This window comes from Thermobia domestica, chromosome 10 (genome assembly GCF_964235325.1).
Source record: "Thermobia domestica chromosome 10, izTheDome1.hap1.1, whole genome shotgun sequence".
NCBI classification, from domain to species: Eukaryota; Metazoa; Arthropoda; class Insecta; order Zygentoma; family Lepismatidae; genus Thermobia; species Thermobia domestica.
The window spans coordinates 184,533,391-184,548,965 of record NC_137463.1 but is presented as its reverse complement, the minus strand read 5'-3'; the positions used below and the strand labels follow the sequence as shown (position 1 = coordinate 184,548,965).

At 35.4% G+C, this 15,575-nt stretch overlaps 1 protein-coding gene across 2 annotated transcripts in view; it reads right to left on the bottom strand.

Moving 5' to 3' along the window:
* Positions 1-15,575, bottom strand: part of LOC145662873 (uncharacterized) — a 162,880-nt gene that overhangs the window by 30,436 nt on the left and 116,869 nt on the right. For both annotated transcript variants that reach the window (XM_081728832.1, XM_081728831.1), the window contains exon 2: positions 7,608-8,462. In XM_081728832.1, the coding sequence (XP_081584958.1) occupies positions 7,608-8,462 (855 nt within the window). The remainder of the gene's footprint in view (positions 1-7,607; positions 8,463-15,575) is intronic.

The window sequence follows — 15,575 nt, the reverse complement described above, 5'->3', positions numbered from 1 at the left end:
TTCCTACGCCATTATGATCGCCCTTTTCATTACCTGAATAAAACATTCTATATTCTTCGCTGTTCAATACCCCATTACCTTCCCATGTAACTTCACAAACGCCTACCACATCTAAATTATTTTGTTTCATTTCTTCTTTAAGATTTTCTAATTTTCTTCTGTGTAACATAATACGTACGTTCCATGTCTCTATCCTAAACCTTTTGCTCTTCCTTGTCTTTCTTTCTCTGTCTGTCTTCCTCCCACTAAAAAGAACGATAAAATCTGGAGCAATTTGTTATACTATTTAAAAAAATGTACAATAAAAGGTACATCAGACAAGCTGGAGTAAATTGAGGAAAGGTGTCGGTAAGAATGTACGAGGATTATCACATAAATTCTAACCCTAAACATGAAATATTACAACTGGATATGTAATATTTTTCGGCCGTATTTATTGAACCTTCCTGTGATATCACACCAAATTTGGTATTAATATTAAATTATTCTGTGTTTACAGGTCCTGAAAGACAGAAGAGTGAGCCAAGTGTGACCAAATGGAGATATTGGAGGCGAGAGCTGTTATTGAATATTTCCATAAGTAAGATTTAAAGCCGCAGGAGATCCACGCCAACTTTGCTGCTACTTTAGGTGATATGCCCCTGAAGTAGCAGCATTACCACGTGTCCCTTCATACGCCATAGTGAACAGCCAAATTTAAGAAGGGGGAGAATCTATACTGAAGACGACACTCGATCAGGAAGGCCCATGGAAGCACTAACTCAGGAGAACATTGATTGACAAAGTGAATGAAATCATCGGCGAATGACCATCAGGCAGACTGCTGAAACTATGGACTTATCTACTGCAAGTGTTCACCGAATTATTACCCAGTATCTGGGAATGAGCAAGGTTTCCGCGATATTGGTGCCAAAACTTTTGACACCTGATCAAAAGCTCACCAGACGCAACGTTTCAAGGAAGAATCTTCATCTCTTCTGGACAAACCCAGATTCCTTTCGCACTCGATTCACAACAGCAGATGAGATCTGAGTCCACCATTACTAACCACAGCTCAGACAAAGTTCAAAGCAGTGGAAACACCCTTCATCTCACCTTCCGCAGAAGATCAAGTCAGCGCCCTCAGCTGGAAACGTGATGACAATAGTTTTCTGGGATTCGGAAGAGAGAATAATGGTGGATTACCTTTCAAAGGGGCGAACAGTGACTGGAGAGTACTATACAGGCCTTATACCAGAGCTGCGTGATAATGTTCGGCAGAAGCGTCGTGGGAAATTGACAGCAGATATGTTTCTCCATCAAGACAATGTCCCTAGCCATAAGTCAGTCATCGCAATGACAGCAATTCACGATTGCGGCTATGGATTGATTCTTATTCGCCTGATTCGGCACCTTCTAATTTTCATCTTTTTCCACAGCTCAAAAAGAAGTCGGAAGGTACTCATTTTGACTCTGATGATGACGTCATGTATGTCGTAGATGAAATTTTACACGACTTCAACAAATCATTTTTTACCAGCGACATTAAGGCACTTGAAAATCGATGGGCAAAATGTGTTGACTTGTCAGGGGAACTATGTTGAAAAGTAACACTATCCATAACCTCTCTGCTGCTCCATTCATAGGCAGGCTTAGAACTTTTGCAACAACTCTCGTAGGAAAACGAAGAAGTAACAAATGATGTGAAAAAATTGTGTAATTTAGGGACAAAAAGAACTGAAAACTAAAAATACACCAATTAGTGGTAAAATTAACAAAAGATAATTTCAAAAAATAATAAGTACAAAGGAAAGTTATTAGTTTGTAAATAATTATTCTTTCTCATCCTAAGTTGCTGGAAGTAAGGCATACAGAGTACATCAATAACCACGATGCAAACAGATGACAGAAGAGAAGAACTACTCATTGTTACCCAAGAGGCAATTCTGATCACATACCAATGATAAATTCTGAGAACAACTTGTATGCAAAGAAGTCTTTCTACTGATCTCAAATGAACAAATACATGTAGCTCATGTGATACATAGTAATTATTTTACAGATGTTGCTATCCATTTTTCACAGTTGTTGCCTGTGTCAGGTTATAATTAACAGAAACGTGGAAAAATTTTTACAATAAGAACTGATGCATGTTCATAATAATTTGTAAACTTACTCTTTTACTTACTGCATTAATGATTAATATACCATTAACTTATTATTTCAGTTCTCACATGCAGCTCCCCTCACTTTTCAAAACTGCATCTTGCGCTATTCAGGTCACGGTAACAAGTGATAGGGTATTTAAAATATGGTAATGTGAAAATGTAAATTTCTTGCACTTTGAACCCTTTTTTGACGATGATGCTGTGAAAATCCTAGCTGTGTTATGAAAATCTTATCACATATGGTTTACTCGTATGATTCGAACTCTCTTTCTTGATTTTTAGGTGTATGTTTGGCTTACGAAATGACGAAAAGAAATACATGTTGGCTTCTGTTTTAACTGTTTGTATATGATTTTCAAGTGACTCTTTGGGATAATAAAGATTCTTATTTGCATATTCTTATATGACTCAAGATTCTTACATACATATATGTGCATATTATTGTATGATTGAAGAATCATACATATTTGTTCAGGGTTCCTACTGATCTGGAAAAATCTATTTCCCTGACTTTCCCTGACCTTTGGTAGGATATTCCCTCGACATTCATGATAGGTGTCGGATGACTTTGATATATAAATAAAGAATAAATAACGGTGAATATTTATACAGACACAAATAGTAATCAACTGCTCATACGTACATTCCACTTACCTCCCATAAAAATCTGAGCAATATCCCATACTAATGATCATTAACATCTACCCACAAACGGTTAAGACAAAATTGCATGTAGAAAAAAAAAATAAAAAATAAAAACCAAATATGTATTATAATAGCTGGCTAAGCTGAACATTGGTGTACAATTAATGTTAGAAAAAATATACTTTATAAAATTTCTGTTTTTTAGTCTTTTTCCCTGGGCTTCCTTGACCTTCACAATTTTCCTGACTTCCCAGACTTCGTGAAGTTGCAACTCTGTAAGTTCTACGGGAAAAAATATAACTATTCTATCACGCCTTGTTTCCATTTTGTACTAAAACACAACACTGAGCAAGGCTGTGTGATAATATATATATATATATATATATATATATATATATAAACACAATCACGCAACAGTTTCGACAAAATAACTGTGTCTTCATCAGACTTGCACTCCTTCCACTCTTCATCAGAGGAGTGGAAGTCTGATGAAGACACAGTTATTGTGTCGAAACTGTTACGTGATTGTGTGTTTATATATATTATCACAGCCTTGCTCAGTGTTGTGTTTTAGGGAAAAATATCCATATGCTATCTTTTATTTTGCTGAATGTCCGATGTCTGTGAACAAAATAATCTACGAAATTCAGTTACACATGGAAATCATGGTGCCTAAAAAATTTGTTATTGGACTCAGGTTCCGTAATAAACTCCAAGCTACGACGGATGCTGTTGAGCAGGCTCGCATTACTTCTGAACGTAACGTATCTTTCACAAAATGAAAATATCTTATGAATTTATTCATAACTATGTTGGTCGAAAACAGTGGAAGAGGACCCTCCAATACTAGTCCATCTAATTGGCTACATATTTTTTTTTCAAACGAAAAATAATTTATGGTGAGACAATGCTCCAAAACTTTTACTGTTTCGAATATTTTTAAATAGCTTAATTTGCCAATTTTGAGTCTTTTTTTTTTTTTTTTTTTGGGCACTTTCGATAACAAAATTGACTGGAGTGAAATTTACATGTCCACGACGTCAATTGACCTAATTTTAAACCATTGGCATTGACCAAACAACAAATTTCTATTTTGGATTAAAATCGTTATTTATCGAACCTGTACCGTATATTTGATTTTGTGTTTGTGTGTGTGTGTGTGTGTGTGTGTTGCCTGAAATAAAGTTGCTTAACCATTACACTATTCTATAAGTATGTAAATTTCTGCCAGAAACTATAGGTTTAAGAGAGCCATCTTCACGCACTTCCAGTAAAGTAAAGATCATTGGCATAAACTGGACATCAATTTTTATGGTTTTTAGCAAGTTTTCCATGTTTCAAAAATGAACTCTAATAAACTGTTAACTTTCAGTAAAAATTTGTCCAAGGCACTGGTACTGAGATATAAATGTTATTTTCTTTTTAAATCTTAGTTTCTACGTTTTCTTTGTAATTCTTTCTACCAATAACTGTAAACATGCTTCCCTTGTTTGATTTTATGCACCAGCATTTACTTGTGTCTAACCACTCTATAAACTCCGAAATTAATTTCCCTAATTTAGAATAGTATCGTTTCATGTCATTCTCCGTAAGAAAATTTCCTACTCCATGCCTAGTCTGGTTTGGGGAAAAAAAAAATGGATCTTCAATATACATGGAAGCTTTCTCTACGAAGGAAATTAATTCAAGCAGGTTAAATTTTCTGCTAAACATGCTAATTTGGAGCCTTTTTTAAAAAAATAAAATGTCAACGAAAGTAATGGGCATTTTTGTTCGTTAAGATTTAATGACTATTTGGGTTAGAAACACCATCTTCTCCACTAAAAGGATAATATTTCAGCTATATTATTTTGATCAATATGATTTGATACATGGTGATGCTTCGAAGTTACAAGTTATATTGGAACGGTTATCTGGACCTGTCAATACTTTCGAGCTTTATTTGAGTCAGTGGGTCCTTCAACCTCTAATATATTTCTCGCACTTGTTAACTCTTTCTGTGTGATGTGTTCACTTGGAAATAGTGCTTGAATTTTGTTACATTTTCATAACGATCGAAATGATTGATCAGAAGTTTTGAAAGTTACTGAATTTAAAGTACAGTTCGTAAATTGGTGGTCCTACGATCGGCTGTGTTGAAACAGATTTATTTTCTGAATTTACCTTTAAATATACCAAACATATGTTTACTTGCTCATACGAATCAGAAACTCCTCTTAGAATAGTATATTAATCATTATACGTAGCAAATAAAAATGGCAAGTTTACAAATTAATACATAAAATAGTTAAATATAGTGAATATCTTAGGAATATAAGTTTGAAACAATTATGTTGTATTTCTCTATACTAACTGTTTAATCTTTGACATAATTTTCAATTTCACTTGCGTGCTTTCTTAAAAAGTTAAGATGAGTTAGAGTGTAATTTATCTGCAACTATACTTACTACCCTAGAATAAGAATATTGCGGTGTCTTTCCCTTTTTATCCTAATAGATGGATTACACTATCTTTGGTTTACACAAGGAAGAATCTTAAGTACTGGAATGTTCGCATACGTTCATTGTTTCTGGTATTTATGACGCGTGTCCTGAAAGTCAGTAGAGTACTGCGCCCCGTGTGAGATTTACCAGCCACAGAGTCTGATTCGGGTACATTTGCTAGATTAATTCAAAGTTGCATCCCAAAGCAACGGTTGTTCGAAAGATGATGCAATAATTGATCACAGCACATTAATAAGATGATTCACAAAATTTCGCTCAGGTTGCAAGAAACTCGCCGCTCGGCTAAGGTCAGGTAGGCCAAACCAAGAATTCCAAGTTCATGCGAACGACCATAGAGGCAAATTCGACGACTACGACTAGCACTCCTAAGTCATGAGACGACATCGCTACCAAACGTATTTAGTCACCCCCACGACCTCGGAAAAGGTATCCAGAGCTATTGAATTATGCCTCAAGAACTGACCTTAGCTGAAGCAAAAGCGACTGAACTGTGGAGGAAACTATTGGACAAACCTACGTAATCTGCTTTTCCTTAATAACGTACGAAAAAAACTGAGCATTTTCTCGAAATGCCGAAATCCTAATGTGCATAAGCAGTGATTAAACGAAAGTCCGGTGCCTGAACCTGTTGCTAAACACAGGCGTTCCGAACACAAGATGATGCTCTGAATTTGCAGGAATTATGAGGGGATACTCACTACAAGTTTGTTCCGGACGGCCGAACAATCGATGCAGCTCTGTACGCCAAACGATCGGAGTGTATAAGTGTTCTTATATACCAAATATACCCTTGCATAGGTAAGCAGAAAGTGAATCTTTCTGCAGCAAAAAAGCGTCAAGCCTCTTGCATCTTAAACGACTAGGTCTAAATTTCAGGAACGTGAAGGAATTGAGATGATACCACATCAGCACGTAGTCGAAATCTCGCAGCCTAGGATTATTATTTGTTCCGATTGATGGCTCACTTCTGTTACTATGTTAAACAGATCTACTAATATTTCAGACATTATCACTGCTACTAACATAATCGAATTAAAAGAACTTGAAAGTTTACACCACCAACAAATACACTCGTCCCATCAACTACATAAATTACTTATACTCAATTTATAGATCTGCACTATCCATTCAATATATTACTATATTAAATAACTGATTACAATCTGTATATACCCTTCAAACTAATTTCTCTTCTTTATTTCTTCAGTATCTTTTCAAATCATCTCCCGATGATTAAGTATTCCATTTTAATATCGTCGATACGACGAAATTATAATCGTATTTCTTCAATGTTCCTAAACATAAATATCGTAACAAATTTATTTACATAAAACAACATACCTGTGAATTACTTTCTTCTAATTTTGACATCTATACGTTCTGATCACATAATCCAAACCAATCTAAAGTATCTTTTTTTATAAATACATGCGCTTGCGATGCTTCGACAACTAAAAACAAAGTGTAGTACGGAAGGTCTATGCCTCAAAAAACAAAAACTAGTATAGGCATGGGATCGAGAGTGCCTTGAGATGGTACAAAACGATAGCCTCTACTTTAAGTATAGGAAGCTTTGTTGTAACCTGACGCATAAAGCAAATGAGTGACAGAAATATTGCAAAACATTTGACTCATCCTTATACTTCCAAATTTTATTATTATTATTATTAAAAAAAACTTGTTGACAATAAAAATCGCATGACTTGAGACTGGACTTAGGAATGTATGAACTCAGCACTCTACAACTCAGTGTTCATCATTTTATCATTTTATCATTCATCATTTTAAATTTTCATGATAGCAGACATAATTGGTTACAGTCATGACACTAATATAACCTCTACACGTAACATCATAAAAGCTACTTTCGAGACTATAACAGGACGCCCTACGGATTAAAGATAACGTAGTACAGTGTATTTAAACAGATTAACGCAATTTCTGTTTACATATATTTAAATTATTTTTTTCAAAAATAAATAAATAATACAAACTCTTTCGTATGAAATTGAAAAATTTTCAAAAAACAGTGGAGTTGAGTTGATTTTAAATTTAACGTCCCTCTCAGCAGCGAGGCTATATGAGGCGGGACCTACTGATTAACGTGGAATCCGAACCACACGAGCTCCCACCAGGCATAAAACAGTAATAATTTAAGAAAGCATACAGTAGTCTATAAAAACTCATGGTGCTACTTAGAATCGAATCCTTGTGCTCATAAAGTAACAGCTTATCATTTACCCTCATAATTAGTATCTACCTAAGCTCTATATAAACAGAAGTTGGAAATCGAATTAAAACATTTACTTACAGAGATTCGATACCCTTTTAGGTTCCACAATGTCAAAATTGTCAGGAAAACTGTCATCACGAAAACTATCATCAGTATTCTTTAGTATTTGTGTTTGAATGCCAAAAGATGAACTTGTTTCTTTTTTGTTTTCCACTGCAAAATCTTTTACATCGTCTTCCGGCAAAACAGACTGGAAATCAAGATCACTGTGACCAGAAGGGTTCATATCATCCTTATTGTTACCAGTAGAAGCATTTGTATCAAGAATTGGTGTTTTCTCCTCTTTGGTCTCAAGAACTATGGTATTCGATGTTTTGTTGCTAACTTCAGTTTGCTTGACTGGTTCATCTGTCGCAAATAGCAAACCATCATTGTTGGTTCCAATGTCGGCATAATCCCCACTAAATGCCTTGTTCATGTACGTAGTATCAGGTTTCGACTCGGGGGATAGTTGGTTTGTCAACTGGGCAGGACCTTCAGGAACACTACTTAGTTGACTAGTATGTTCCTGAACAGTCTGAGACGCCACGCCACTGGTGATGCTTCGGTTGCCATCTCCGTAAGTATTTCCACCACTTCCATTGCTCAACTTGGTATCTGTTACTTCAGACTTTTTCTTGCTCGTAGTGTAGGAAGTATTAGGCAAACGATCTGGCTGCTGACTCCCAGTGGTTCCTGGTACAGAACTTGAAATCTTATGCGAAGCGTTTGAAGAAACAATGGCTCCTACACTTGACTGGTTGATGGTGCCTTGTGCATTCTGTTGTGGTCCATTAACTGCGTAATGACTTAATTGCTTATCTGCCTTGTCTGTAATACTGACAATTTTTGTAGTTTTATTTTCAGTTTCTGCAAGCTCTCCATCTGCAACCCCTGAAAATACAAGAAAAAAAATAGTTATATTTTACAGTATATTGTAATTTAAGTACTTTATTCGGTAATATAAATATCTCAAGGTAAGACCACACTATAAAGTGTTGCATGAGTCAGTGTAACAGATAAATATAAACTCTCCGATAAGTAGCAACATTGTTAAATCAGTGTCCTGATCAAATGAATGATTCACTTTAATATAAAATATAATTTCTCACGAAAGATACCAACCAAAGTTATACCTTGCCATTTTACTTTAAAAAAATCTAAGTTTAACGTCCCACGGTTATGCCGGTTAGGCTAAAGGAGACGGTGATGATGAATAATGAGTGAAATGGTGGAATGAAGAAAGTGGGAGGAAACGGGAGAACCCCGAGAAAACCCACGCAGACGGTGTTTGTCCACCACAAAGTTCACTTGACGTGGGCTGGGATCGAACCCAGGACCCCTAGCACCAGAGGTGAACGCTCTACCACTGAGCCACCGCGGCCCCGTTATGCCGGTTAGGCTAAGAGAGACGGTGATAATGAGAAATGAGTGAAATGGTGGAATGAAGAAAGTGGAAGGAAACGGGAGAACCCCGAGAAAACCCACGAACACGGTGTTTTTATCCACCACAAAGTCCACACGGCACGAGCTGGGATCGAACCAGGGACCCCAAGCATCGGAGGTGAACGCTCTACCACTGAGCCACCGCGCCCCCCCCAGTTTACTCAAATTATTAGTTTATGTATGTATCAGCAACATCGTTTTTTTTTTTTTAAATGAAATCTAAGTCTAACACAAAAATAGATTGTCTCGACTTTTTAAAGAAGAATGAGCAAAACTTCATCTACTTTTCGCATAACTCAATCTCTACTTAAAATAATAATAATAAATAAAGAACTTTATATTGTCCAGCCATTATCATTTTGCTTAAAAGAAAGCTCTCTATATAAATATATATAAAAACATGAAGGAAATACACAAATTTAATCCGATTAATTACATTATATAACTAGTTAATACTTAATAACTTAAAAAATATTTGCTTCTATACAAGAACAAAGAAAAAAAAATGCTAGCACGACGACCTGTTCATACGGGGCATAAAATCACATATAGTAATGAAAGGTACATTATAAGGCCTTCCGCAAAAAGCTTGATCAGACAGAGAGAATTTCTCTTTTTGCTACATCTTTCCTTTCCTATCAGAAGAAGCGTTTAGCGGGAGCCCCTGAAGTCTATCTTTTTAGCACGTGTGATTATCAGAACCACGTACGTGAGACCTACAATATTGGAATGTTAGTACGTGCGAACGTTACTCCACACAATAACTCTTGAACGAAAGCGAATTTTTGAATTCTTTTCTGCAATACTACTAAAGCGATTATCTCGGCCAAATCGTTAATGGAGTCAAACCGTAAAAAATCTTCACGGGTAACGGTGCCTTTAATGGTAGCTATCCATGTCCCATTTTCTACTATTGAAACAAAGATAGTAGAAATTACACATTTCGCCGTCAGATGGCACCAAATACCTCATCCTGCAGTTCACTACTGGACGAAATAGAAATTTTGTGTGTGATCCTTTTCACTATCTACCAGAGTTTCTTATTTCTTCATTTTCCATTCCCGCTGGCAGCCCTTTATTCCAACTGTAACTTTCGAAGTGTTCTTACAACATACAATATCTGTGAATACTGGGTTACGAGAAGTACTTTGACTAGTTTTCAAAATGACATTACCCTGTTTCCCTGCAAGGCTGAGTTATACAAACAACATTATTGATGATGTTTAGGTTGCCTAATTACCTTTATCAGTTCCGGAAAATTATACATCTTATCATCTCGGTTTGTCTAAATTCAAACCTGAAGAAACGAAAGGAATACTATCAACGAACAATCATCAGAGCAACGAAGCATTTTTTTCATTGTAAAAAAAAAAAAAAAAAATCCTTACATCACATTCACAGTTTGAGTAACACTAGTTCTGTTCGAACTTTAACAAATTGAAGCAAAGCAAATTAAGAAAAGCAAACTGAAGTAAGCATTAACATTTTACCCCGAAAAAAATGTTTCTTCTTTCATTATATAGGGTGAGGCTGTCACCCGCTCCCTCTCTCTTTTTTTTCTTTTTTTTTTAGATTATTATAAAAAAAAACTGTAATCTTGTGTTCTACATTTATGGCAATCAAAGGTCAGAGTACAAATGGAAATTAGTGTACAAGCCAATAAAATAGTCCACTTTTCAGCTGGGCATATCGCAAGTCGTTCACCCTCCACATTTTTGGGCCTTCTAGCACTTCTTGCATTACCACCTCTTCTTCGTGTTATATTACATTTAAAGTTGTGACTCCATCAATCAGCAATGACTTTCCTTCCTGGAACAGGACGTGGTTTCCACCATTTAACAGGGAAACCGCGTTGTTCACCGCTCCAATGCTGCGTTGTTATTACATTTCCCGATGTGTAGCACATTAAGATCACAACCTACTTATCCAGTCACACACACACTTTCAGTGCATGAAAGCCATAGAAAAGGGAGATTCGACTGCCCCACCCTGTATAATTTTGACTCTGGGATATTCCTAAAGAACTCCTCTCTTGCTGCTATTCGTTTCCTTGAATATTCATCCCCGAGGGACATTCTTGGGGCTCCAAAACTACAAGTCAGAGGAAACACTAATCACTTTTTCTTTCTTTTGCAACATATATATCTTGTCACCCCGGTAAGTTCTACAAGAATAGGCCCAAGATACTTAGGTGAATAACTTAGATAAGTGGTTAAGTTGGTAAGTTTTACTCTATTCGGATAACGAATATATACTCGAACCATTATTCGAATATGTATTCGAACAACAGCAGAAGAATTAATTATTCGAATAAATTTAAAAGTGCTGGTTGGGGTCGAAGGATAAAGCCATTGCTATAAAATCGATATGTAGAACTTCTGGCATGCAAGAAATTCATATGGCCTAAGTTTTCTTACACTTACAGGGTTACCATACGTCTTTCCTTACCCGAACATGTCCCCTTTTTCAAGAATAAAATAAGTATTCGGGCGGGTTTTCTCCAACAATGAATTTGGCCGAGTTGTCTATAAATTCGAGAAAATCGAAATTTGAATTAAATAGTTCCATCTCAATTTTTGCAAATATTTATCATCTATGGATCACAAAGGAAATGCGCAATGGTCGAATCCAGCTCCGTATGCGGTCATCTGCTAAAATTACGCAGGAAAGAGAGAGCTATAATTTGTCCAACCAATAAGATCAGTTGATTCGTATCAAGCTATGTAAACTATAAAGAAAAAGCCATTTAAAAGATAAAAAGATTTTTAAATTTGTACACACGTAATAAATAAATGTTTTTGTCACAGACCTCTTTTACTTCATAAAATCTTCATAAAATGAGGTAACCCTGCTTATATACACAATATCAAATTAATATTGCAGTACCAAGTCATTTACCGTAAAGCATAAGGAAATATTTTGTATTGAATATATCGTCATATGAGAACCAGAGGGACGTAACTACAAAAATCGGATTTTCGTTTTTCTTTATATATCTATATAATTTTGAAAGGACCACTTGGTGACAAATCGACGTAACTCTATCTCTTCTCCTTGCCGTTAAAAGACAGTAACGTACCAGAGGAGCGTAACATCCAATATGTTCTTCTGTCTCAAAAGAAGTCCAGGATCAAAGAAACGTATTGGCTCATACGTTTCTCTGACTCGAAAACAGATGAATTTTCAAAAATACGTTTTAGTGAGTAACATTGCTTTAAGCTGTGGTAAGTAATTTTTATACTGAAAGCACACTATTGTTTCGTTATTTTAAAACTAATAAATAAAATATTAAATAATTATTAAATAAGCAAAATGAAATGTCGATTCACTTTTTACTCCCTAGCAAAATGTGCACATTACTTTTTTGTCAAGTAGTAGTCCGTGACAATGTAATTTATTTTTAGACTGTCTTTTGTTGCTGACTTTTGATTTTTCAGTAGTATTTTAGCTCCTTAGGAAGAATTACAAAAGACAAGAGAGTAGCGAATGAAGTGTGGCTGCTGACTAGCACGTCGTCCCGCACAGTTCGTTTATGAATTGCAAAATGACTTCGAGAGGAAGAAGAGTTCTCGAGTTGATCAAATTGAATAACACCAAGAAAACGGGAGAAGAAAACTTTGAGTTGGTACAGAAAACAAACAAGATCTTTTGAGTTCGTATTCGAGTAATAGTTATGTGCCTATTGCTGATCCAGGATCGTTACCATCAACAACAGAATTGAATAACGCCAAGAAAACGGATGAAAAAAACACTGGATATAATGGTATAGTAAACGAGGATCTTTTCAGTTCACGTTCAAGTGATGATTATGTACCTAGTGCTGGAAAAGAATCTTTATCATTAACATCAGGTGATGGCAGCCCTAGACCCAAGAGGAAAAGAAGGGAAACTAATCCAACGGAGACAATACTAGGAGGAACAGGTAAGAGAGATTACGAAACTAGGTTAACCATAATTCATTTGCTTGATACTGCTGTCAAGCCCCCCTTCTTTGAAATTCCGATATTTTTTAAATATAGGCTTACCGGTAACTACAATTTTACGCAAAATTGTCGACAGGTGTAAAATTTACACTCATTCTGAATTTGGGCGTCCGCAAAAGCCTTGAACCCTCCTCGAAATGAATTTCTGGGTATGTGTCTGACTGCTGTCATTAAAAATGTGTCACAAAAATGATTACTAAAATTCCTGAAGATTGTTTCGTATAGAAGTACTAGATAAATATTCAGGCTGTAGATAGAGTACGTGGCTGTACTAAGTGTTTCTACGCATGAAAGGAAACAGGAAATCTCATGCAACAAAATCCAGAACACAACTTCTAGTTTGAAGAACTCTATTACCAAAACAACGACTCGGGGAACTGATGCGGCAATCAATCCGAAAAAAGTCAGCAATGATTCCAGTCATTCTTTATATCTGAATAGAAACCATTTTCTGGATTTTTTTATACGTAGAATCACCTCACACACACACACTTTCTTCACACCATGAATAAGGAATGGAATAGATTAGAAATTGTAATCAGTTGAATACCTAAATTGTTTTTATTAACCGTAGGGTATATGGAAACTACTTATAATCCTATCTTCTGAGTCTTATAATCCATTTGCCTATTTTCTTGAAACTTTTAATTATTTAATTATTTTACCTCCTAGTTTGGAAGTTGGTGATACTTAGGTATATTTCAAGTACCGAAGGGTGATTGAATAATGTCCTAATACCCATTGGAATTAGTTAGATTAAGACTGTATAAAGTAAATGGATTCATCGTAGTACCAGGTGATTGTATCTTCACGAAGTTTTAAGGTGCAACTCTTTTCTAAGTGAAAAACATTTTCTTTAGGGGAAACATACAACTCTGAAATGTTTTCCAAAATTAATTTTATCGAAATGCAGAAATATTTTTTTGAAATTATCTAGTATTATATGGTAAGAAGTTAGTATTTTTATCTAATAACTAATAAGTTATTTTTTTATCTATTTTTAGTTATCTTTAATGTTTAGCAATAAACATCCTGAATTGAACTCTGAAAAAATTTGTATCACTTTTAAAACATTGGTCAGAATTCTAAGAATTTATTGACGAATACTTCAGTTTCGTATGCTGATCTGAAATATCATCATTGGTCAGAATTCTAAGAATTATTGACGAATACTTCAATTTCGTATGCTGATCTGAAATATCACCTACCTATTAAATGGATAGCCAAGTTTAGTGGTCCGGGTCAGCTACATTTGAAATAGAACTGAGAAACAAAAACTTCAGTCCTTCGCATTTTAACTGCTTTCTATTATAATAATTACTGAAGCTTGTGTTTATTATATGGAGCGTTCAGAGCACAAGGCAATCAAGCCATAGAGTTGTGAGAAAAACAGACATACAATTTATATTGTAAGCTTACATGGAAATTTTTAAGTTTGTACGATATGCATAATTATATGGAAAATTTTAGTTTTTTGTCTTTACGTTGGCCTACTTTACCTTGATTTTTGAAATTTTCAAATTTCATCCTATTTTCCACTGAAAAGTACCTGTAATTCAACAAGAAAATAATTATATTTGAGAATTAAATTGAAATTCATCGTTATTTGGCCCATGTCACACACTTTACCATTTTATATCGTAAAAGTCAGATCCACCGGTATTGTAACAGTGCGATGCTTGAGCGACTGACCGTAGAAATTCAAACCGCTGTTAGTAATAATTTCACAGCCTTCTTTTATTACAGGTCAGTGGAGACCTCTTTATTCAGTGGAGAGGAGGACGTGGATCATGGGTCAGAGTTGATGACGATAGATTTCGGTGGATCAGTATGAATCATGGTGGGTAGTGGGCCAGAGTGGGTCAAAGTGGGTCAAGTGGGTCGAGAGTCACGATGAGTGGTGAGTCGTGGATCAAGTTTTCCTTGACCCACGCCACCTCTGCAGCGCGTGCATCGCTGTGGTAGTGATGATAGTGATAGTGATTAAATGATATTTTAGTATTTATTGGTGTTATTTTAACATTTAGACGTCAATGATTAGTGTTTCTAGTTAGAGCTCGCAATCAGAAAACTGAAGGATATTATAATTTGCTAAGCGTATGTACACAGCAACAATTCCTTCAAAACAATCTGCTCAGAGTCAGAAGAACGTATCTCATTTCAATATTGTGCAGCACAAAACTGAATTACTATTTTGGTTAGCTATTCTGTCGGTGGTGGTGTAGTGTTGAAACCCATTTTGTAATGCCTTGATTACTATACATAACATTTTTATCATATTATTTTTTAAATTTTCCTTTTAAAATCACTTATTTTCCTCTCTCCTGTAAACCTATGAAAATGGAGTTACGTTTCTCTAGTTCTCATGCGACGGTATGATAGATAATAATATATTAAATAATAAGAAAAATATATTATATACAATTTTCAATTGTTAACGCCTACACAGCGCGCTTTAATATCCATAGCTGCGGGCTGATTGTTGTCTTTGCTCCATGGGACCAACGAAGAAGAAAGAAGTCGAGCGATCAAAGAACGGAAGAGAAAAATGTGTTTTAAGCGATCCAGTACTAATTTT